This window comes from Maylandia zebra, linkage group LG3, assembly GCF_041146795.1.
Source record: "Maylandia zebra isolate NMK-2024a linkage group LG3, Mzebra_GT3a, whole genome shotgun sequence".
Taxonomy (NCBI): Eukaryota; Metazoa; Chordata; class Actinopteri; order Cichliformes; family Cichlidae; genus Maylandia; species Maylandia zebra.
Genome location: NC_135169.1, coordinates 62,299,793 through 62,324,910, shown reverse-complemented (window position 1 = coordinate 62,324,910; position 25,118 = coordinate 62,299,793). Strand labels below are relative to the sequence as shown.

General features: G+C 39.8%; 2 protein-coding genes and 1 long non-coding RNA gene across 6 annotated transcripts in view; 2 read left to right on the top strand and 1 right to left on the bottom strand.

Annotated features, from left to right (window-relative positions):
• LOC112432493 (NACHT, LRR and PYD domains-containing protein 12-like) overlaps positions 1–25,118 on the top strand; it is a 773,783-nt gene that overhangs the window by 300,521 nt on the left and 448,144 nt on the right. The window lies entirely within an intron of this gene.
• Positions 1–25,118, top strand: part of LOC143416887 (protein NLRC3-like) — a 203,368-nt gene that overhangs the window by 169,694 nt on the left and 8,556 nt on the right. For 3 of the 4 annotated variants that reach the window (XM_076882557.1, XM_076882558.1, XM_076882555.1), the window contains exons 2-5: positions 20,714–20,845; positions 20,930–21,031; positions 21,798–21,902; positions 23,237–23,350. In XM_076882557.1, the coding sequence (XP_076738672.1) occupies positions 20,757–20,845; positions 20,930–21,031; positions 21,798–21,902; positions 23,237–23,350 (410 nt within the window). In that variant the 5' untranslated portion in view covers positions 20,714–20,756. Of the gene's footprint in view, positions 1–16,205; positions 16,383–20,713; positions 20,846–20,929; positions 21,032–21,797; positions 21,903–23,236; positions 23,351–25,118 lie in introns of those variants that run through there. The other variant, XM_076882556.1, reaches the window with a different exon arrangement.
• LOC143416902 (uncharacterized) lies at positions 4,944–7,822 on the bottom strand. Its single transcript, XR_013097150.1, has 3 exons — positions 6,761–7,822; positions 5,396–5,521; positions 4,944–5,315 (listed from the first exon to the last, which is right to left on the bottom strand). It is a non-coding gene; the product is annotated as an uncharacterized LOC143416902 (long non-coding RNA).

Genomic DNA, 25,118 nt, shown 5'->3' with positions numbered 1-25,118 from the left:
TAAATATTCTTAAGTCTTGTGCTGTTAAAATTGCTGTATTTTTTCAAAAGATACAGTAAATAAAGTAATGTTAGTAGTGGGTGATATCATGTAAACACTCATGATTTTGTGTAAACATTTTGTCATTTGTAAACTATAAATGACATGGATTCTACATTGTAACTGATGTGATGTTCTGTAAGGTGGTTTTAATAAAATAAAAAAAAGAGGCAAAAATTAGTTTGTTTCTTTACTCAACTTTTGAACAGTGGGACTCAGTCAGTACATATTCAGTAAATACAAATTATTTACACGGCAGTGCACTACAGGCATAAATCTAGACCCCTAGATAAAACATTATGGGTCATTCCCACAACCCACAGCTTTACTGTGTTCCAGCAAAGTATCCAATAGCAGTGACAACTCCTCCACAGTAGCAGGTGGGCGTTTTCTGTTTTGAGGACGGCTCCTTTTACCTGTCACTACGGATGGTCTGTTTATGTTTTGATCAAGAGCCTTTTTTTGGGCAGCTGAAGAGGAGAAGTCTATCTTATGGCCAACCTCTGGCTGTATCTTGGTCATATTACCAGGCAAAACCCAGTATGCGGGTTCATCTGTAACAGTCCTTGTGCCACAGATCAACACTGTTGCTTCTACATTAAACAGAAGAGCAGCGACATGGGTGCAGGTCTCGACGACTCCGGCCTTACAGGTGCAGTGGGCGGCTTCAACCTTCCCTGTGATGCTCACAGTGACCCATGGCTGCAATGCTGGTTCATTCAGTCTTAGAGTGCAGGACCTGAAACACACACACACAAAGTTCATTTAAAGACAAGAACTATGAGCCAAGGCCGACACAAATGTGTTTAATCTACTTTATCATAAATGTAACAAAGTGTTTAGAAAGTTAGCACATACATGTAATTTTTCATTTCTTTATGTGTCCATCTATAGAACGCTGCATGTTATAGTGTAAATCTGCCTGTTCTCTGTCAGAAACCTGCCTGCAGAAAATGAACCTAAAGCATGTAATGCAAGGATGTCATCACTTTCAAGATGGAGAAAGCATAAAGTGACAATTATGAATCACTTAATATGATAAAGAGATTCTGCAGGTCATTAATCAATGTATAAAACTAAAATAAAATGTATTTTTAGTGACACAGGATACAAACATGGAAGCAAGATGTATAATTAGAATTATTTATAATAAATGTGAATTAATCAGTGCAATTTCTTTAACCATAAAGAATAACTAAATCCTTCAGGACAATGTCACATCAATGCACTGAACTCACTATGTTATCCCTCTAACAGCCTCCACATGTTCTCACTGTAATTTCCCCTCATGAATGAATTTATGCTGCATTAATGTGAATGTTTGCAGGGAAATCAAACGCATTTCACACGCAGTACTCAAGCTGACTTACCTTTGTTTGAATGACGACTTGTACGTGCTGACTCCACAGACAAGGTACGAAAATATGTCAGGCTACGTAAGTAGCGCTAGGTGTTCGGGGTTTCTACTCCACGGCCGTATTTCATACGGGTCCACATTTCCAATGCACGCTATTTTCTGCGAGTACCGCTGCTTCACCTCTGGACGCAATCGGTCTCTATACAGTTCATTCTCTTTTGAGAGGCTCTTAAGCATCTTTCTTGTAGTCGTCGTTCCAACACAGTGTGTTTGTTTTGATTCGTAGACCCCGAAAATGGCGCTGCGCTCCCACAATGCATTGCAGCGTGACGTCAACTCCAAAGCCCTATTAAGATCACTAACAAAAAGTCCTCTCTCAGTGTACTTTCAACCAAAAGGCAAATAACCCAACCACATAAAAGATATAAATACTGAAACACTGATCCAACATTATTCTTGATTGACGGATCATTTGATTTTACACTTTTACCTGAATGTGGCTCCTTTTTTTGGAAAAAACTTCCTTATATGTGGTTTGCACGTGTGCAGAAAGATAAATAAAGAGTGCCTTTTTTTGGACCTCCCCACCACGTAAAAATGAAAGTTTATTCCCTCTTAGTGAGGCCAATGAGGTAAATGTTTTATTTATTATCGTTGTATGTAAATGCGCGACTGTTGCGTCGTATTCAAGCGCAATAGCCGCAGTGTGAGGTGTAATGTGTACTTTATTGATCATTTTGTTGGAATGTTTCGTTGTATATAATACTTAAGGACTTTAGTAAGAATATTCATTTAAGTTTGTATTTCCTTTTAGTTCTGACGGCATTGTATCAGCTGTGGTTGGACATCATTACATGTTAAGATGTGGAAGAATCCTCCTGTCCAAAATAAATGTCAGTTTAAACACAAAGAACAAGTTGAGCTTTATTAAGACTCGAGGGGAGTAACAATGATCATTGTTCTGACAGCATATTGAGTGGGAACAGTTCAAAGTTATTTACTGAGTGAAACAAGCTGAATGTTTCTGTGCACGATGAAGAAGATCAGCAGCAGCTCAGCTGATCAATGAATTGACATCTATCAGTCGTTTCATGAGATGAAGTCATCAGCAGACATTTGTTTTAACTGTGTGATGAATGTCAGAACGTCAGGGATCTGCTTTAGTCACTACTTGATGATCATTGGCTCATTGTTGAATCCAGTGGCCCAGTCTGACCTCTGACCCTTTGCTGCAGGTCTTCTGTGTTATCTCCACTTTCATGTCTGATCTTCTGCTGTATCGTCCAAAATAAACATCTGAATCATTTCCAACACTTCAGCAGATCTTTAGTTTAGGCAGTACAGCACAAAATAACACATATTGTACTATACTGCCCACTTCCTGATCTTATTGGATCTGTGTGTGAGGTTGGTGAAGGAAACACATGTTTACTGAGTGAATCGCTGCCATTAGGAACTAGTTTTTCATATCACAGCCTAGAAATCACACAGGACCATTTCTGCAAGTGAAAATTGGAGGAAAATAATTGTATAGTTTGTGCGTGTGAAGTAGTCAGACTCGAACATCAAGGAAGGTGGTAGGGAAGCAGACATTTCAGATTTCCAAGGTGAGCAACTTATTTACAGTGAAGTTAATTTAATGTAACTTAACAAAACTTCCTCCCCAAATAAACTCTATTAACAAAACTCAACATAACATGGATCTGGTGACACAGCTCACCTCTCAGAGGTGACCTTTTCTTGCTCACCTCTGCAAGAAAAGGTAAACACATATGGGACAAATGGAGAGCATTGCAACTGCTCCTCCACTTTGTCACAGTGCGACTGTTGTTTGTAAATGAAAACTTATCCCAACTACATGTGCTGCTGACCTTTGACCTTTTCTTTAGGTGCACAGAGGCCAGAGGAGTCTGTGGAAACATCCAGAACTGAGGCAGTGCTACAGATGTCTTCAAATAAAGTGGTGTATTATCCATGGATGCGTTCCATTCCTGTTTAGACCTGCTGGCTGTCAATGGGCTTCATTCCATTTCAGACTGCCGGTGGTCGGCTGGAATCTAAACTCAACATGGCTCCTGTGTTAGAAGAGCCTCTGATTTTAAAATATGCACATTGAATAGTTTCTTTCCAGCACTATGGAGCTACCAGCCCAGTATATGTAGCCCACAGTAGATGGAGTTTTCAAGCTGGACTGACAAACATCATGACTCATGTGATCCCTACATGTGGACCTTTCACAGATGGATCCAAGTGCAGATTCAACTCTGCATTACATTTGACTTCAGCTGTTACACACTTTCATTTTCTAGCTGTGTCACTTCCTGCTTTTTGGATCAGATAGTTTATCCATGTCCACAAATGTTTGGCTGCATATTTTTATCATCTATATTTTCCAGTCTTCATGCAGCCGATATTTCATGTGAACTCCAATCTGCCAGCTGCCATCACGTTTTCAGGGTTAGTTCAGTGTTGGAAATGTAGGACAAACAGCAGCACATGTTCTCTAAATGTTTGCAGTCATTTTTAAATGACGCTGATACTACATGAGACATTTTCCACATTTATTGTCTTTGAACAGAGAATAATAAAGCCATCAAACATATACAGGCTTCTGCAAATACAAACTTCTGTGGTGCATTTGATGACCTGCAGAGGAGAACAAGTCGGGCTTTTCAGCCCTAACACAACCTGTTTGTTCTCAATACTACAAAACCTTAAAAGGCTGATGTGCAAGTTTGCATGAATCACCAACACAGTTGTGTTTGTTTCTAGTGTAGTTATAAATAAGGTGATCAAATATCTGCTGACTGATTAGATCCAGTATCTATTACAGATGAACTGGATATCACAGCATGTTGTTAATCCGTCATATCAAACTAAACAGTGTTGCTGGTGTAAATATCCTCCAATAAAGTCAGATGGGCTGAGGGCTGCTGTTGCCAGGTAACGATGATGTCACACTGGATCTTCTGATCTTGAGCATCGTAGCGCTCGGAGTCTGATGTTGGCTCATGTGTTGTCATACACCAACATGACGTTCTACTAGTCAAGGCCTCACCTTCACCCACTGATGCTGATCACACAGACCCACTAATAGAACTGTTTTATCAGGTTTATGCAGCGTCACCATTAATGTCACATTTAATCAGAACACATTTACATTACAAGCCCACTACAACCATTATCAACATGTTAAATTACATTATACATCTTCACTGACTTAAAGCACCACTATTTTAACCTGATTCATTTCTTCACCTTAACAGTTCATTCCTCAAATCAAACAAGATATTTGACTCTCAGAAAATGTACCAACAAATATTTTTGCAATAAAATATTTATTTTTCAGCTTTTACAAGTGAAATCAAACAAGTGTATTTAACAGTGAAACTAGAGTGGAAGCAGCTCATATAGAGTCCAACCCAGGCTAAAACTAAGCTGAGTAGAGCATCATCATCAAAGTGTCGGCTCTCTGAACACGGTGCAAGATCGCCATCTGCAGGACAAAACTAGTTTTTCTCCTCGTCAACGTCAAGATGACGTCATCGTACAGCAAAACGTGCAGATCAGGTGACATGACTGTCTGAGAGGCGGAGTTAAACTGTGGCAGGTAAGCATGTGGAGGAGGAGCAATAACATGACGCTGGAACATCATCATTGCATTATACAGTTTCCTCTCTAACTGGACGCAGCTGTGAACAAGAACAGCTGTGGAACCAGGGTCCTGAGTGGCATCTATGGATGAATGCAGGTCAGTGTGTTGCTGGTGGAGGTGATGAATCACAGGGTCCATCTCACGTTGGAGTCACAGCTTCTCTTCAGCTGCTCTGCTCTTCAAATGTAAGGAATCGACGGCTCTCTTTTTCAGCTCTGTTGGAATATCACCTTCTTCTGTCTGAGAAATGTTAATGAAACAAACCTGACAAAACACAAACAGCAGCAGTAACAGTAAATTGCACTTATACATTCACTGAAAACCCACATTTGAACTCTACCTACTTGTTCATCGAGGCATGAGCCCAAGGGCAAGGAGACTTCACAGACATGTTGGAATTGTGATGTGAAGATGGTGGACTGTGGTGGCCACTGCAGACTGTTGGACTCTGTTACAATCTTCTTCAGTCTCTGTTACAGACGTGGATTTGATTGGACAGCTTTATAGCGACTCCCTGTCTGTCTCAAACAAAGCATTTACATTCAAAAAGACATTTACAGAAAACACCAACAACACATGTCAACATCACATGATATTATTTATTATATATTATAATCATTTATTCATATTTATTTTTCAGTGAAGATGACAACCAACTGGAGCTTGAATCATTGAATTTACACCAAGCACTTCAGATATATTTGAAGATTTCTACATTTTATAACTAGTGACAAAAATTCTTTGTGTTGTCAATAGAGACACATTAAAGCAAACTTTGCTTGATGACAATAAGCTCAGTTAAATCAGTACAATAAGTGTGGAGCCCTTCCCTGAGAACGTGTCTGCGTAGGTTCTCAGTCATCCAGGTCATGGTAGTCGAAAGAAGCAACCACAACCTCCCTGCAGAACATTTTGCAAAGTGAAATTTGTTTATTGTCCCATCAACAGTTTACCTGCAGAATGGGTACAAATATCTTTTCTGTGAGGAAGTGACGCAGAAAATACAATGTTTCCCTCTGTGACAATGAAAAAGTGCTTGAGATTGAGTAGAGCGATCCTTCTTCCTTGCTTCATTTCTTGCTCGCAGTCTCTCAGCGTTGACTGGAAAATCAAATCAGACTCACACCATCTGCTTGTAATGTGGGCGTGTCTGTCAGTAGTTTGAAGAGCACTCTCTGGCCTAAACACAATAGGAAGATCAACACCGCCCCAAAACAAACATTTCCAGATTAGATGAATGGCACCGTAATTGGAAATGGTAACATTAACACGTTAACTTCCTGTGTTTGGTCTGCAGTGGGTGACTCGTGATTCAGGGATCTACATTTAAAAACGCAAATGTAAAACTGACAGCAAGGTTTTCCCATCATATAGTCGACATAACTAAGCACAACTGTTAACCTTTATGTTTGCTAACATTTGAACTCTTACGATTGGAATATCAACAAAACGCTAAATATAGTTTAATTCAATCCTACCTGAGCTGGTTGAATTGAACCAGTTTCAAATTCAAGTTCAAATTGTATTTATCACACACACAAAACCATACACAGCATGACATGAGGTGAAATGCTTGTAGCTGTGCAATGCCCGACCAGTTTCATGACATACTTCCTCTTCCATCTGGGAACAGAATCTAAAGACAGGAAGTAGCCACTGTCAGCTTCCTGAGTACCCAATAAGAAACAAATCAGGCAAAATCAACAAACCTTTGGGTCTCGTTTTCAAAAGTGCATGTTTGTCAGCTTCTGTCTCTCTTTCCATCCACTGCTGGATGTCTTGTTCTGAAATAGTCACTTGGACAAACATGGAAGAGAAAAGATTCACTTGCGACTACAAGCATACGTTCCATTAAAGTCTGGTTTCTCGGGGACTCTTTCAGGATGGCAGAAATCTCCTCCTCAGCAGACTTGTGACCTTCTCCTCTTTGTCCCATCTCTGAAGGAGCTGCACTTCTATCAGTAGGAACTGTCAGCTCTCTCAGTTTGAATGTAAATGAGTCATTTTAACTACTAATACAGAAACATGTGTACCTAGATCCGATGACTTCCTCCTCCCATAATGCAATAATGCATCAGTCAGAATTTCCAGTCGATGTGATGGAGTCATCTCTTTGTGACTCCTGCAGATCTTCTGAGGAAGGAGCAGAACCTCTCCATGCCTTCTCCATCGTTCAGCCCAAACCCAGGAAGCCGTCGTGTGCTCTAAAAGATTTCTGATTAACACATATTTACTGTTTACTGTACAAGAGTTTATCAAAGTATGGACTGAATAGTGTGTGCATGTGCTTAGGATGACATGTGTGTCAGTTTGTATACATTGACCAATAAATCATAGCTGGCACTGCAGTTTATATCCATAAACATGGACAGCCAGGGAAATACCTCGAGGTGTTCCTCCTCCATTTGTCTGATAAACACCAAACAGTGTTTTATAAACAGGAAATGTTGTTCTTGTGTCAAATAGTGAAAGAAAATACTCACATGTATATGTGAGGACGGCACACACACGGTGTCGTATATGAAATTCAGCTTGATGTTCTTGTCCTGGTATCTTTTCACCAGCTCACTGATGACATACATTGGATCTGCTCGCCTGTTTAAAAAAAAGATCATCTCAATGGTTTCGAGTCGATAAGAGAAATAATATTTTTGGGAAACATTTGGTGACATTGTTGACTGTAGGTTAATGACGTAAGCAGTGATTAACAACTCAGCATTCTCCATGAATCATGTTCAAAAACATAAAGGGAATTTCATGACGACAGGAGGCTCCAAATACACCAGTTACACCAGTTACATCCTGTGTTTTTGGCTGGTTTTGTGACTGAAGTAAATTTCCAGCTTTAAAGTTGCTACAATCCTAATTACAAAAGGAAATAGTAGCCCTCAATCAACCATAATAACTTTAACAAGACAGAAATTATCTTTAAAATAAAATAAAAAATAGGGGTATGTGTGTGTGTGTGTGGGGGGGGGGGGGCACTCAACATCTGCACATTCAAAAACATCTGTTTCCATCACAAATACTTCAAATGTTGTCTCTTACATAACCAATCCATTTAAAACTTATTTAGGAGACTTATTTAGGAGAACACCTCACTAGTGATGGAGCAGTGACATGAAATTTCCTTCAACATTTCCTCAGCTCAGCTGGTTTGGAGCTATCAGGATGAGACTGCAGATATTCCTCCACATCTTTGTATCTTACAAACATGATGTTTCCATGAAAGAGCTCAATAATACTACTTGTTTTTCTTCCAAGACCAAAGTAGGCATCCATGGTCACAATCATTGTGCCATCAGTCTGAAACCAAACATCAACACTGGTTCATCAATTTCTGTCATTGATGGAACCAAATCTTATGACAGGATTATTAACTTGGTTGGTAGATCATTAGATAGCACCTCACAGACTGATCACCAACCCACTCCAGTGCACATAAGAGTAGAAAATATGATCTAGTGTCAACATTTACGGACTTTTTAGTCTGAAACATTTTTATATAGAGAAATATGTCAAATGCTGTTAAACTGTATGAACTGCATTGTGTTGCACTGAGGAATGACACTCTAGTGTCCTCAGTTGTTGGTGAAATACTAAGATATGAACCTGCTCGTTTGAAGCTTTAGGAGTAAAGAGTTATTGTCAATGTATGAAGACAACAATGATTTTTTTGGATTAGCTACAGAAACATGAATTTATATCAATCCCTGATACAGCAGCATAACAGAATGACTCATTTCTGATGTTGTTACGATATCAGGTTGGAAAATGTTGAACCTAAAGTATTAAATGACCTCCAGAAAAGTAAGACAGTGAGTCATCCCACAATTGTTTTTATGAACCTCCTGAGACCCACTGCCCTCATATGGCGACATGGTGATGATGGTAGCTCCACCTTCATCCTCCTCTTGCCAATATATCCACTAACCCTCTGTGCACAATCTGTCTCAGCCTCTCAGACTTTCAAACCTGAGCTGTGCCTGCCATGTACTCATTGCTAAACCTTTTCATTTTGGCCAGTTCAAGCATTTAGAAATAAATAAATACAAAAACACCATTCAAAGATAATTTTTACTTTTTCTACTTATCAGGTACGACCAATCTGAAATATCTTTTGGAGAAATGAACAATATATCCTAAACTTGACCTCAGGCCCATCAGGTTAATGCAGTCATTACATGGACATGTTTCATTTTAAAATGAGATCAGAATAGTTTGGCATTAAGTCATAAATCTGTAAGAACAAACCTGTGTTCACAAACATGTTTATCTCTCTTGTGTTTACTGCGCGGGTCTGTGATCCTCTGGTAAATGTAGCTGTAAATGTTGTTTTCCAATATAGACGAGTACTGCTGCGTTCATACACCAATGTTCTCCATGTTCTTTGCAAATAATGCAAATGCTTGTGGATGGTGCTGAGGATTTATATGACATCTTTCAGTGAATCCCACAGGCTGAGTTCTTCTCTCTTTGCCTAACTGCTTGCTGTCTCTGAACCAAAAGAGCTCCAAGTCACATTATCCATGTTCTCAAGTGCAAGTGCTGATCCATGTTCTCAGCCAGTGGTGTGACTGGTGTGGGGACAGGTGAACCAGTCTGACTGAAGCTGGGAAATGAGGACTTTATTCATTTAATAACAGCCCCTCTCGCTCAGTTTTTCATTCGCTCTTGCTCAGATCTCTGCGAACCTGCTCGCAGTGTGTCGCTCAGTGTGGTTTATCATCTTCATCTTAACTTCCTGCTTCTATCATGGTTAAAGCTGATGAATCCTCTGGACATCAAACACTGATGGTGTTATTGGAGCTGAGTGAAGTTTGATGGCTTTATTATCCACGCTGTGACACATGGCAGCTGTCAGAGCAGAACACATGAAGTCAGCAGGTGTGTTTAAATTCAGCCTCTGCTTCCTCTGGAGGTCCATGACATCACAGCGTGGCCGCAAAGGGCGTCCAGAATCCTAGCCTCCCACAAACATGTCCACCTTCTCCCTGGATTTGAAGCACAGGTGGGCACACGCTATCCCAAGATGCATTGCAGCGTGGTGGTGGAATATATATTTTGGGTCCAGAGATGGAGCAGCGCTCTCTCTCTAAGTCTTTGAGGATGTTTTCTGTTTGAGTCTGGCTTCAGTTCAGTCTAATTTAGCAGCTGTGACATCAGAGATTGTAGGGGAGGAACAGCCACACCCACAGGTGAGTTTCCCACCCAGAAACAGAGCGTGAACATCACCTCTGTCTGTGATGTGTTGGTCACAAGTTTTGTTCTGGGCTTTTAAGTGGAGTGTGGAGCTTGTGAGTGATGGAAGCTGAGAGGGGTGTTTGCAGATGCTCAGTGTGACAGGATGTTGGCTTTCTTTTTTTTTTTTTTCTTTTTTTTTTTTTCCATACTTTAATTAAATTTATGCACATATTACAATCTCTCGTTGGGAGACAACATTAGTGCAACAACATCTTGAAAAGGTTGAATAAGAAACCAAACGAAAAAACAAACAAAAAAAAACAAAAAAAACAAACAAAAAAAACAAAAACACATATATACATATACATAAATATATGAAGGCCATTTTTATGACATATAACAGTTTCCTTTCTGCGAACACTTTAACATATATGTGGTTTACTTAGTATACCAAAAACACAATCATTAAAAGGATAGAGATTGAGTCCCATTGTCGAATATCAAAGCAGCCTCTTTACATGAATCCCTCAGTAATTCTAAAGATGACAAAAAAGATTTTAATTCAATTTTCAATACAGTTAGGGAAGGTCTTTTACTTTGCCATTTGCATTTGTGTATGTGGTATTTGCCCATAATTATCACCACCTTGTGTAGCATGGACAGTTCCTTAGATGGATCACCATTATTATATAAAACTTGTGTTAGAGTCAGTGGGGTCATCCCATCTATTCTTATACTCAACCAGTCTACTAAATCTTGCCAGAAGTCAGTTGTTACTGAGCAGGAAAAAAACAAATGATCAATACTTTCCACATTTTGTGAACAAAATCCACATGGCTCTACCTCAAACCCAAACCTTTTTTTAAGCATTTCAGCTGCTGGGTAATATCCATTAATTATTTTAAATTGCATTTCTTTGACTTTGGGGGGGATAGGCCATTTTAAAAAGTGCGTATATTTGTTCGTTATTTTAATATTACTCCCTTTTAGTTTTGTGTTACTGTTAAAGTCGTGAAATAATTTGTTCTTAAATATCTTGTTCATGGTTTTATTATTACAGTTTTTATCCGTCAAAGGAATCTGGTTTAGATGTAAAGAAGGTAGACTAATTTGTGCCTTAGAGTAATACAAATAACCTTGAATCAAACTCAACAGAGGTAAGGGGATTGCCTTACAAACCTTGTCATATTCTCTAAGGGAACACTGAATGTTAAACTTAACATTAAAAACACCCACTGAGAGAAACTGACCCCTTTCATCAAGTAAGTCTGTTATAAAGATTATGTTTTTTTCAAACCACTCTTTAATAAACAATGACTTCTTATTAATTGTAATTGTTCTGTTATTCCACAAGGTGGAGCAATGTGGTGAAAAATTATGGGCAAACACCATCTTCCAATAAGACAAGACCTGCTTATGATATTCTGACAGTTTCACAGGCAACTTCAATATATCAAAATCACATTTCAGGAGAAAATCCAACCCTCCCACCTTTTTGAAAATATTTTTTGGGATATGGAACCATATGGAGTCAGGTTTCAAGAGGAAGGCTTTTATCCAGTTTATTTTAAAAACTCCAACCATTGATTGAAAATCCATTGACTTTATACCACTTTTAGCGTAATCTTTGACAAGTTGTGATTTTTTAATGTAATGTGTTTTATTGGGTAATGTATAGTGAGTATGCTGGATAAACCATCTTTGAGACGCCCTCTGATTTGGATAATAGATTGCGTCCAAAAATTGTAATATCTCTCGTCAACCAATGATTTAGTGTTTTGGACATGCCATCAATTTTGTCTTTTAGGTTTTTTGATTCTCTAGTGTTGATGTCTTTGTCTAAATAGATGCCTAGATACTTAACCTCATTTTTCACTGGAATCGTCCTCATGCTATTTTCCAAACAATCATAAAGTGGCAAAAGTTCACACTTCTTTAGGTTCAGACACAAGCCTGAAGCTTTAGAAAAAATTGAAATGACATTCAATGCTTTCTCGAGTATTGATTTATCCTTTAAAAATATTACTGTGTCCTCTGCAAACTGACTTATTTTCAGTTCAATATCAAAAATGTTTATTCCTTCGATGTCTGAATGGTTCACAATGAGGTAAGCCATTAATTGAATGCAAAGAATAAATAATTTTGGAGAAATTGGGCAACCCTGTCGAATTCCACAGAATATGTCTATCCTAGATGTTATGCCTGGATTGAGCGAAACATAACTATAAATTTGCTTGTAGAACAGTTTGATCACTTTGCAAAATTTGTTTCCAAATCCAAAAAGTTCTAAAGATCTAAATAAAAAATTATGGTCTATTGAATCAAATGCTTTAAAAAAGTCAATAAATAGTATTAAACTTTCTGAATTAATAAAGGATCGATAGTCAATCATATCTAATATTAATCTTATGTTATTATGAATCTGCCTTCCTTTAATAAACGCTGATTGGCACTCATCAATCAATTTGGTTAAGACGCTTTTAAGCCTATTTGCATATACTAAGGCTAATAATTTGTAGTCGTTACATAAAAGTGTTATGGGTCTCCAATTGTCTAGCATTTGTAAATCTTTGTTTGGTTTAGGTAATAAGGTTATTAATCCTGTTTTCATTGTTGGGGATAGTTCTTCATTTTTTAAACAATCCAAAAAGCCATTAAATAACAAATCTTTAATGTCTTGCCAAAAGGTTTTATAAAATTCAATCGTTAAACCATCAATTCCAGGCGATTTTCCATTTTTCATTTGTTTTAGAGCTGTATCTAATTCGGATATTTTCAAATCTTCTTCTAACCATGTTTTATCATCCTCTTCCAATTTTTTAACCTGATCTTTAATCATATCAAAAAAGATATCTGCATTTTCTTTTTCAGTTCTTGATTTATACAGATTACTATAGAACATGTTAATTTCCTCACTTATTTTGTTTGGTTCCTCAATTATAGTACCATCCTTACTCAATTTAGTTATTTTTTTCTTTGTTTGTCTACGCTTCTCTAGACTATAGAAATAAGATGAATTTTTTTCTCCATGCTCAATCCACTTGGCTCTAGACCTTACATATGCTCCTTTAGCTTTAATCAAGTACACCTCATCTAGCTTATTTTGTAAAGATTGTAAGCGTTCTGACTCTTCCGCAGTCATACAGGGTTTACCACATAATAAATGAATTTGTTCAATTAGATTTTTCTGTTCACATACGCGTAGGGCAGACACTTTCTTTCCCGTTTCTATAGCTAATTGTTTCACACTATATTTAAACCATTCCCATTTACTGACATTAGTCATGCTCATATTGTTAATTTCTGATTTAAGTTCTTTAACTTGTTTACAGAAGTCTTCGTTTTGTAATAAACTATTGTTAAATTTCCATATGTTGTCAGATCTTTGTTGTTTACGTAGAGATAATAAGAGACTTATCAGACAATGATCAGTAAGTGGGGTTGACTGGGTCTCACATTTCATAACATATGATGATACTGTTTGGGAGACAAGCCAATAATCTAATCTTGAACATACGTTTTTATTTGATGGACTAAACCAAGTATATTTCTTCGTATTTGGGTTTGTCATCCTCCAATAATCGATCATATTGGTTGTTGTACAAAAGTCACAAATAATGCTATCGTGTTCTGGTTGATTTCCTCTTTGTGGTTGTCTGTCAAGCCATGAGTTAGGAGCCAGGTTAAAATCGCCTCCGGTTATCACCTGGGTAGAACCATATGTAGTACTCCACTTTGCAATTAATTTACTTAAGTTAGACATCATATTTCTATTTAGCAACCTGTTATTGTATCCATACACGTTAATAAGAATAATTTTCTGTTCACAGACTTCTACCAACACCATAATCCAATGCCCCATTCCGTCGCTTTTATGATCAATAACTCTCCCTGCAAATTTGTTGAATAAGATCATAACTCCTGCTGAGTGACAGGATGTTGGCTGCTGTGTTTGCAAATGCTCAGTGTGACAGGATGTTGGCTGCTGTGTTTGCACATGCTCAGTGTGACAGGATGTTGGCTGCTGTGTTTGCACATGCTCAGTGTAACAGGATGTTGGCTGCTGTGTTTGCACATGCTCAGTGTAACAGGATGTTGGCTGCTGTGTTTGCACATGCTCAGTGTGACAGGATGTTGGCTGCTGTGTTTGCACATGCTCAGTGTAACAGGATGTTGGCTCCTGTGTTTGCACATGCTCAGTGTGACAGGATGTTGGCTGATGTGTTTGCACATGCTCAGTGTGACAGGATGTTGGCTGCTGTGTTTGCACATGCTCAGTGTGACAGGATGTTGGCTGCTGTGAAAGCTGAATGCTCTCTGGTTAGAAGTGATGTCACACATTAGGATAACTGTGCTAGCTTTCTGTCAGAGTACCAGGGCCTCGCTTTGACCACATGACTCTCAGTACATAGCATGATGTTTGCGCTGTAAACAGGAAGCAGAGGAGCAGGACTGAGGTAAACCTCTGAGGGATCAAACTGAGACTGAGCTCCAGATGTTTCCACATGTTTCTGCTCTGTGTGTGTTTGATGATTATTTCAGGTATAGATGATGGAATATGACCAGTCTGATGTCAGCCTGCTTCTCTGACAGTGCCTCACCTCTCTGTGCTGCTCCCTGCTGGCTCTTATCATTACTGACTGAGTCCTTGCTGCCACTTTATTAGGTACAGCTTGCTAACACAGGCTCAGACCTGCTTTGCCTTTACAGAGACCTTAAACCTTCATGGCTCAGATTCAGCGAGGTGCTGGAAACATCCCTCAGAGTCATGTGATCAGTGACATCTGCTTCAGCACTGACAGAAAAGTACATCCACATAAACAGGAAATATAATAATAATAATCAAATGCTGATTCTCAGCTTTTCAGCCCTTTGTCTGGATGTTAATCCAGCAGAGTGTGTTTGTGATGACAGTAAATAAATGTTAGACTTACAGCTCCTGTTTTACTACATTAAAGTGATCAGATGACTTCAGCGCTTTGACATGGATGGTAGTGAAAGCAGGAAATGACAAATGTAGCACAGCAGCAGTGTTTAACACGTCTGAGCTGGAAACAGAAACTCTGGTATGAACATCATTCATAGAACAGCTTCCAGCTTCTTTTGCTCGGCTACATTTTAGATGGATTTGCATTTAAAGATGAGACTAAAATGGTTAGGGTCAGGAGGTCAAAGGTCAGAGCTCCTGTGGGTCTGAGGGCGGCCTCACGCTGGAGAAGGATGAAGGAGTCTGACCTGAGCCAGTGTTTGACATGAACACATCAGCACTGCTATCAGTGAGCCTAACGACAGCTGTTAGCATCATTTCAGTGTTTCAGTCATAAAAACACTTCCTGTCACTGTGGTGGTTACAGTGACATCATGCAGTTTGTGCTTTGACCTCCAGAGGGCGACAAATAAGCACAGACAGAGAGCTCCATTCAAACTTTGCTGCCAGCAGTAATACTTCTTCAAATATAATCGTCAGTGTTTGAGCAGTTATGATATCAGGGACAATCTAGACATGTGTGACAATACTGAACATGTCAAATGACACACCTTAGACATCATGTGATCCACTCTCAGTCTGCACTTTGATTCATGACTTCAACAGGTTGAAATGAGCTTTGAAGAAACATTCAGTGAAATAAATCTTTCACGGATTCATGTGAGCAGCAGATGAACTTTGTACCAACAACATCTTCAATAACAGAGTCTGAATGAAGCTCAGCTGTTGATGCTGCTCACTGATTGGACGGTTGGTTTCAGCTCTGCTCTCAGTCTTTACTGCACAGGTGAAGGTAGAAAGTGTGACTGGATCTATAGACTGGAAACAGAGAAACATGCTGAACATTTGAAGCTTTGCAGCAGAAATGTTCATGTTACAAATACAGCAGAGCTGATCTGGGATCAGTGTGTTCACACCTGCAGCTACAACAAGGTTTCATGTCTCCACACGTCAGCATGTGAACTTTACTCTGACTCAGTCTGAGCAGTCAGACGGCATATTTTTAAAGTTAACACATCAGCACACACAGAGCTGAGCCCCTCCCACCTGTGCTGAGTTTCAGGTGGAGTCCCGCCTCCTTCCAGGAAGCAGCTCACCTGTGTGTCCGTGTTTAGTGTCCAGGTGTGGAGTGGAGGTTGTTGTTGGTGTGTGAAGAAACTGTAAGTTTGCTTTGTTTCCTCCTTTAACAGTTTGTCTTTAGGAACTTTACTGTTTGTTCAGCTCACATTTGATTTCTTCACACAACAAACTGTGTGTTTGTATTTCCGGTCTCTCCATTAAAGTCAGTGTGTAATGTTTCCTGGCTAACATCAGCTGTGTGCAGCTTAGTTCCAGCACAAACAGCACAAATCTGCCGCTCCATAGTTCACGGTAACGGACTCAGAGCTGGACCAACGAGGCCGAGTGTGTCCGCCACTCTGAGCTACATTCCTGTTTTGTGTACTTATAGTTTGTGCTGTGTCCCAATTAAGAGAGTGCACGCTTGAAGTACGCGCACTACGCGCACTACGCGTACTACGTACGGTGCGTACTATAATTACGAGAAGTGCGGAAGTGAGAGGTTTGTGAAATGGGACGGTCTAGCCTTCGTCGCGCTGCTCAGGTTGCCTAGCAACCATGATACTAACAGCGAGAAACGTTACATGCAGCATTGTTTGACAGAAATGAAGGAGAAAAAATGTTTTGTTGCTCAGCCATTTTTTTCATGATATCACTTTGATTAGTTGAGTATCTGAGGCTGAGACCACAGGACTGTAAAACATGATTGTTGGGCTTCATTTCTGTACTGAACAGTCATTTCAAGATTAGTTAGTAAATAACAATTAGCTAATGTTGATCATGAGACTAAAATCATCTCACTGTGGTAATGTAAATATAATATGGCCAATATTATATTTATTGTCAGATTATTATGATATATATATATTACAGCAGTGAGCTTGAACTCTGTGTCAAAGATTCAAGTAGCAGTTATTTATATTTCCTATCACCTTAAATCTTCAATCAAAGACAAGTATCTTTGACTGTGTATATATAGATGTATTATATATAAGAAACAAATGTTGTTCTTTCAGTATGTTGGCATTACTAAATTTGGCTCAATGCTTACATATATGTGTAAAAAGTAAATGTACGAGCTGTGATAACTGTGTCTGATAGAATGAAGAGTAGCCTGATATATGAAATATTCCTTTATTGGGTGAGAAAATCAGACCATGTCATAACTGCTTTAAGTCATACAGAATAGATATCAGAGCCTTAAACAGGCTGACTTCTGCTAAATGGGTCAAACTGGGCAGAAAGTAAACAAACACATAACATCCGTATAGAATATGATGTAACACTATAGATCAACTTACCTCAGAATATATAAAGCATATAAACAATTACAGCAATATGATGCAACAAACACAGCAGTACTACTGATCCAAAATACTCAAAGCTTCATAGAACTGAAACAAACATTTATTTTTAGCTCCATTCTGCTGCTGATACAGACTTTAGGTTTCTGAATATTAAACTTATTGCTGCCTTTCATAGTGTGTAACTTGAAGGCCCTGAGTACTTTCTCCCACACTGAAAACATTGGATAAGACTGATTCAGGACAGACAGTTATGTTAAACTTTCCTAGCAGTCCTTCACAAACAGGGAACAGTCTGTCTATTCTCTCCATCTGTCAGCTGCTGCTGGCTCTTCCTCCTCCTCTTCCTCACACACTGCTGAGTTTGTCCTGGTGGATCATCAGGGGTGCAAAGCCTCACAGATGATCTGCAGCAGTGGGTCCCTCAGTCTGTCCTCACTCTGGACACTTGCAGTTGTCACACATGGAAATTAAATGTGTGATAAGCTTCAGGATTCAAACACAAGTGTAACTTATAAATAAATGTTCATACTTTTATTCCACAGTCAGAGAGAAAGAAACAGAGAGAGAGTGCAGGACAGACAGACAGGTGGCAGTCTCAGGTGTACACACTGCTACACAACAGCACAAGAGAAGGAGGATTTAGTGTTTGTGTTATTACGAGTGCTAAACAAGAAGAGTTCCCAGATGGTACAGTGGACACATGTGTGACTGCTGTGATTAAAGCATCTTTCTTTCAGCTTAACGAGTGAACCGTCAACTCGTTCAAACACACGTTAAAGTCCGTTTGGCTCGACACCACCGAACAGAGGCAGCAATATAACATAGCTAACATTAACAGTGCAGTGAATCCTGCTTGTGCCGTGATATTCAGGACTGCAAACCGAGCAGCATCACTGACTTTCAGCCTGTTGTGTTTGTGGATATATGACTGACTTTAATTATCCATAAAATCATCACATTCTCTGTAAGATTAAGGTCGACTATTACATATATATATTTTCAAGTAAAGGCTTTAAAACAAAGTAAACGCTGAAAGTACAAACATCACTAATGTCACATAACTTTGCCGACATGTGTCCAACTGTAATGTTTTAATGTTCTTCATTATTAAACATTTGCACATAAATAAGTGACATAATATTCAGTACTTACTTCTGAAAGTTTACTCTTTGGCCCCTCCGCTTCTGCCGTCTGCCGTATAGGGCTTTGGAGTTGACGTCACACCGCAATGCATTGTGGGATTGCTGCACCATGTCAGAAGGCCACAAACCAAAACAAACACATTGTGTTGGAAGCAGGACTGTCAGAACCATGCTTAAAATCAGCGCAAAAGACAAAGGGCTGTATCGCGACCGATTGCACCAAGACGCCAAAAGACGGTACTTGGACAAAATAGCGTGCATCGGTAATGTGGACCCGTATGAAATAAGGCAGCGGAGCGGAAACCCAGACAGCCTACCGCCGTTGTCCTGTCCCGATATTTTCGCGTACCTTGTCTGTGGAGTCAGCGCATACACGGCGAATCATTTTCGGAATTATAAATTCCTGGAGGCGCACATCTAATTCACAAACGGTTGGGTACAAGATTTGGCCGTTTTTAAGCCTCCACATTGTTTTTTTTTTTTTTTGTTTTGTTTTTTTTTTCTCTTCTTTGGAAGTGACATCAGAAACAGCAGCATGTGACATCACGTGATGGCGGAGCTTCAGTTCATCCTTTGTCATCCTTTTTTTTTTTTTTTTTTTTTTTTTTTTAATAGGACAGGGGGAAAGAATGAAAGAAAGAGGGGGAGAGGAAGAAAGAAAACCAAAGGGGAGAAGAGACGGTGAGAAGGGGGGGAAGAGAGAAAAAAAAACAAAACAAAAAACAAAACTCCTGGGTCACCTGTATGGAGAGAAAAGCGCACATCTAATTCACAAACGGTTGGCTACAAGATTTGGCCGTTTTTAAGCCTCCACATTGTGAGTACGTTGACCATATGACCAAGATACAGCTTGAGGTTACACATAACATTGACTTCTCCTCAGCAGCTGCCCCAAAAATCGCTCTAGATGAACGATTCACGATTGATGCAAGCTGTGCGTTGACATGTAAATAGTTTGCATTTCATGTGTATGTACTTGCTAAGTACATGTGAACAGATCTTGAAAATAAAAAAATGAACATACTTTTCTTTTCTGTTTTATTGAAACCACTTTACAGAAAGTACAATTATTTACAATGAACTGTACATGCAACACAGCAGTTTTATGAATATTCAACAAGAGCAAGTTTCATTTGGCCCTGGTTTGACAACCACACTGGGGCACATATTCACCAAAACACAGCACACCTTAACAATCTTATCAAGCAGTGTTGTGCGCCGGTCCGAGTTTGACACAGGTATGTTGTCGTGCCCCATGTGCAGCGTTGGAGCCCAGTCTGGATTTGTTACATCCATTTCATATGCTGGTTTGAGTGCAATAATGCCAAATAATAAGCCTCTCCGTCAACATGACGTGGTTCTGCAGCATCACACATTAGGATGCTTTATCTAATTATCTATGACAGGGGTGCCCAATCCCAGTCCTCGAGAGCTACCGTCCTGCAGCTTTTAGACGCACCCTTCTTCTGACACACCTGAATCAACTGAATGGCTTGTTATCAGGCCTTTGCCAAACTTGATGGCATGCTGAAGAGGTAATCACACCATTTGATTCAGCTGTGTTGGAGTAGGGATGCATCTAAAAGCTGCAGGATAGTAGATCTCGAGGACTGGGATTGGGCACCCCTGATCTATGACCTCAGCGCATTCAAAATAACACTAAAAGCCTTTCAAGAGTGATATGAATTAATTTAGAACTCACCAGAAAGAAAATGCTGCGAGCAAACCAACAAAAAATTGGGGATGGCAGAGAACTCGATATCCACTCGTCTGACCGCTGCAATCCAAGCTTGACGTATTCGTTTACAATGTTGTTCACACCTGTTGAACTGACTGAAAGTTCTGCCTCACACTGCTGTCTGACTGCATTCAGCTGACACTGAGATGAAGCAGGAAAGAAGCAGCTGATATTTGGACAGCACACATGATGGAAAGGAGGATTTTGGTTTATGTGCACATGAATGATTTGTGTTTCCTCTGCAGGTGAAGGTAGAAAGTGTGTGTGAGCTGATGTGAATTGAGCAGCATGGATCAGTGTGAGGACAGAGAGGAGGGAGTCCCTCCCTCTAAAAGCACTCTGTGTGGGGAACATGAGAGCCAGACCAAAGCTCAGAGGTGAGATGACCATCTCTAACTGTCCATGACTCTTCTCCATGTCACAGCTCAGCACTCACATCACTGCTCCATCATTATTCACAGGAACCAGCCTGGACCTCCACCCAGCTCTGTGTCCTTAAAGAGTGACTGGTCTGTAGACCGTCCCATTTGGTTTAAAGGACAGGAGCACTCTGCTGCAGAGAGGTGAGCTGTTAGTAACAAGAACTATCTGATTTAAATGATTTTGATGTTTCCTGGTTTCTAAAATGCATCTCTGTAGCAGAGCAGTGTCTCCAAGGACACACAGGCTCAGCTGTAACTGTCAGTTTATCTGGTTTTAAGACACATTTGGACACAATTGGCTGTTTTTAACTATGTATTTTAATCAGAGGTGTAAATTTAGACCTCAAACATCTGGATCCTAAACTATGATAGAAACAGCTGCTAGCAGTGGGTAGTTTGACTTTGATACGCTGCTCTAGAAAGCAAACAAAGGTTTGTGCAGCTCCTCTTCAGAAAAGTGTTCAGAGAGCAGCTGCTGTATTAGACAAAGGCTCGTCGTGTGGGAGCCCAGATGTGTGTAACAGCTGGATGAAGGAGAACCATCACAGTCGCGTCTCCATCCCGCCTTTATTAATGAACTTCCTGTTGCTTGCAGATGACAGGAACACAAAGTGTTTGTGCCACGTGATGCTGCAGGATTTGTTAACGTGTCCATGATGGTAACATCTCCTCGTCTAACTGCAAACACATGAGCGCTCCTAACGGCAGCTATCACAGCCACACAGGCAGACTGTGTCTCACTGTTGCATTCAGGGACATTTGTTTTCCTGTAAAAATCTGAACTCTAATCTAAGAGGACTGTTACTGACAGGAAACAGCTGCATTATCTGCAGTCTGTGTGATCACAGCTGCTTCAATCACTTTATCAGAGAATTGATCATTGAATAAAACATGTTTGTGTCTGCAGAGGTCAGAGGTCACAGTCTGCAGGATCCAGCTCTCCGTCTGTGAGGAGTGACTGGTCCAAACAAAGAAACCCTCCAGACTTCAGTGGTGAACCTGGACCAACGAGGTCAGAGACCTGTGATGACTCCTTTACATGTTTGTGTTTTCCTGGATAAATATGACCAAAGATTCATTAAAAAGATAAAAATATTAGACTTTGTCCTGTAGCGCTGTGTGGCAGGCAGGATTGGACCCAAACACAACAGGATGAAGTCAAAGAGGCGGCTTTATTTCAGCTGTGAACATGCAAACAGCAGAAATAAGAAAACATAACTGTAGGTTTGCAGTGAATGAAGCCTCAGCTCGACGCTCCACTTCGTCCCTCGTTTCCTTCTCCAAACAGCCACATCAGGAGTCTCTGATGGAGTTTTAAAATATTTAATTACAAATGTCCAAAGATGGGTTCAGGATACCTGAATCCACAATTATTAAAGCTAAAATAGTTCACAGGGTTTGGACTTTGTTAGGTGACGAGAGAACATCAAAGTGTTTTTTATCTTTAAACAGTATTTTTATCACTTCAGTTGCTCTCACAGCCCTGTTTGTTATTTTACCAGAGCTCTTATGTTTCACTCAGTGCTCCCACCAAACACCTTGGAGGACACATTAGTGTGATTTAGATTTCATTGCTGTAAACACCAGTCACACAAGCTAACCCATGGAGGCAGCAGCAGGCTTTGTGTTTGGTAAAGTCTGTTGGCTTAAACTAAGAGAGTTTAGTTTGTTAGCACAAAGAGCTGTCAGCTAAAGCCCCGAATGCACTTTGAATACAGATGAACTGAGAAAAACACTTTAAATACAGCAAACAGTCAAACTGACAACATCTTTTTCTGCTGATCATCCACAGCAGTACATTTAGCATTCATGCTAGCAGCAGGCTATGACTGTCCACTCAGCACCAACACAGGTAGGAGTGAGCAGTGATGAAGCAGGACTGTGGGCAAGTTTGAGCTACAATCCTATTGGCTTCTCAGTTTCTCCAAAGAAAAGGGGAAAAATTCTTGGTGTTGTGAAGATGTGAGTTGGTCTTGTTGTCGTGGGGCTGGAAGGATGCTGGCAGTGAGAGGCTTTTCATACAGTGTTCAGTAACAGAATGAGAAGAAAGCCACTGCACATGAAACAAGGTGCTCGTAGTGTTTGTTTACTGTGTTTGTGCCACAATGTCAGATCAGTTGTAGATTCACATGCAGACTTGTCCAGTGAAACCAGTGCAAGTACTGCAGTACAGAGCAAAGACTAAGCAAGGGTGTCATTGTAAACCTTAACAAAAGACTGTTATGTGACAACGAGTAAGTACATTATTTTTATGAGTTTCAGATTGTTCATCATGTCTTTAATTTAATATTTGCAGTTTTTCCTTCCTATCTCATGCAGCTGTGAATTTTATTGTTTTTCTGTTAGGATCAATAAGAGGCCAGAATCTCCTGGACCTGAACCCAGCTGTGTTTCCTTAAAGAGCAACGAGTCGAAGGATTTTGATATAAACTTTAAAGGCTGTTCTTTTGCTGCTGAGAGGTAATGTGTGTCTAGATGTTGTTCCTGACTCTGTATTTTTGAATAAATCCTCATGTTTAATATCAGCTCAGCTCTTTTTCACACACATTTCTATGTTGGTGTGTGAAGCGGTGTGTGTTGGAGTGTTTCCACAAACACAGCAGTCAGAGTGGAAAGAGTGGATGTTGTAGGAGGTGTTTGTGTAGTGAAGAGGCTGAGTGTCTGTAGGACTCCAGCTGCTCCAGCAGGTGTCTCCTTTGTGCTTTGCTTCAAACACAGTGTAGGGAGGAGCTTCCACTCAGGTGTTTCAGGTGTTGCTGGATGGAGGAGGACAAATAGTTTTTCCCTTCAGTGACACTTCAGCAGCTCAATGTTCTGGGAGATGTTTGTCTTTATGAAGGTTTATGGATTCTTGTTCTTACTTTGGTTAAACTGAGCAATACATTTTCCATCTAACATTTAAAGTAAATTTCCAGGTGATTAAAAGATCTGCAGCTGCAGCCTCTGTGATGTTTCACAGTCTGAAAGTAACAAATTCAACCAGAGTTCAAACAAAGGCTTAATATACGTGTGTGTTTGATATAATGCCAACAAGTACAAGTAGGTGTTCTTACAGGTCTTAATCATAGAGGTCTGATAAGTCTGGTTACTTTCACAGTCAGCAATTTTGCTGCCTTTTATTTTATATTGGCCTTTTTAAAGCCCTTCAAAGTCTCCCACATTTATACAGAGCTTTTAACACCAAACTCCTTTACAGTCCTTCTCCTCTCACACACGATCACACGACTGATTTGTCTGCAGCAGCTGTGTTACTGCTAGTATTTTATTATGTGTGTAATCTCCTCATATTGTTCCTGTGGTTTAGTTTGACTTCCTTCTGCAAACTCAGCTGCTCTGTTGCTGATACACGTCTCCATGAATATGATTGATCAGATGCTGCCAACACCATGTGTTTCATGTGAGCGCTCAGCTGAAACCCTGGGTTGACTTATCGAGTTAATAACAAGCTTCACGTGACTGTGAATGCTAAAGTGAATCCAGATAAAGGAAAGAGACCCTGCTAATGTTGGACTCACTTCTTAGTGTAGATCCCAGGAGGAAGTTCAACATAGCCATTCTTTGTGCTAGCTCGACCAAACCTGAGACCACAGTGCAGGATAATGATCATCATCTGTCTCTGTCAAGGACATTTAAAATCCACAAATAACAAACATAATTATATTTGATCATTAAAAATATGTTTTCAATTAAAAAAAGCATGAGCACACTGGTGGATTACAGAAACTGAAAACTCGTTAACAGTAAAGTTAATTTGGGCGTAAACAAAGTGTCAAACATACTTAAAGTAGAAGGACTGATGTTTGTGTTAACCCTCAAATGGGCTGTACAACATTATATAGGGAGACAAAAACAGAGATTATCGTAGCCATCGCTCTCTCACATGGACGTGGCAGTCTTGCTGTCTGCTGCGAATCCTCCCCGTACCTCCGTGACCTCGTCTGGTATCTGCTCCCTCCTCTGTAAGAGACAGTAAAGGAAAACACGTCTCTGCCTAGTCTTGAAAATCTAATCTTATCATCCATTGTTCTTCTAGGGCCTCTTCTTCTTGTGGCCTCAGCTAACTGATAATATTTAAATGGCTAACATTAACATGTGTGCCAGCCAGGTTCACATTTATGATGAACTATGATGAATTAACTGATGTTGAAACTGGAGCTTTACTGACCTCTGAAATTCCTCCTAAAGTGTTATTCAGTGTTGTGACAGTCAGCTGCTTCAGCTGCTGCTG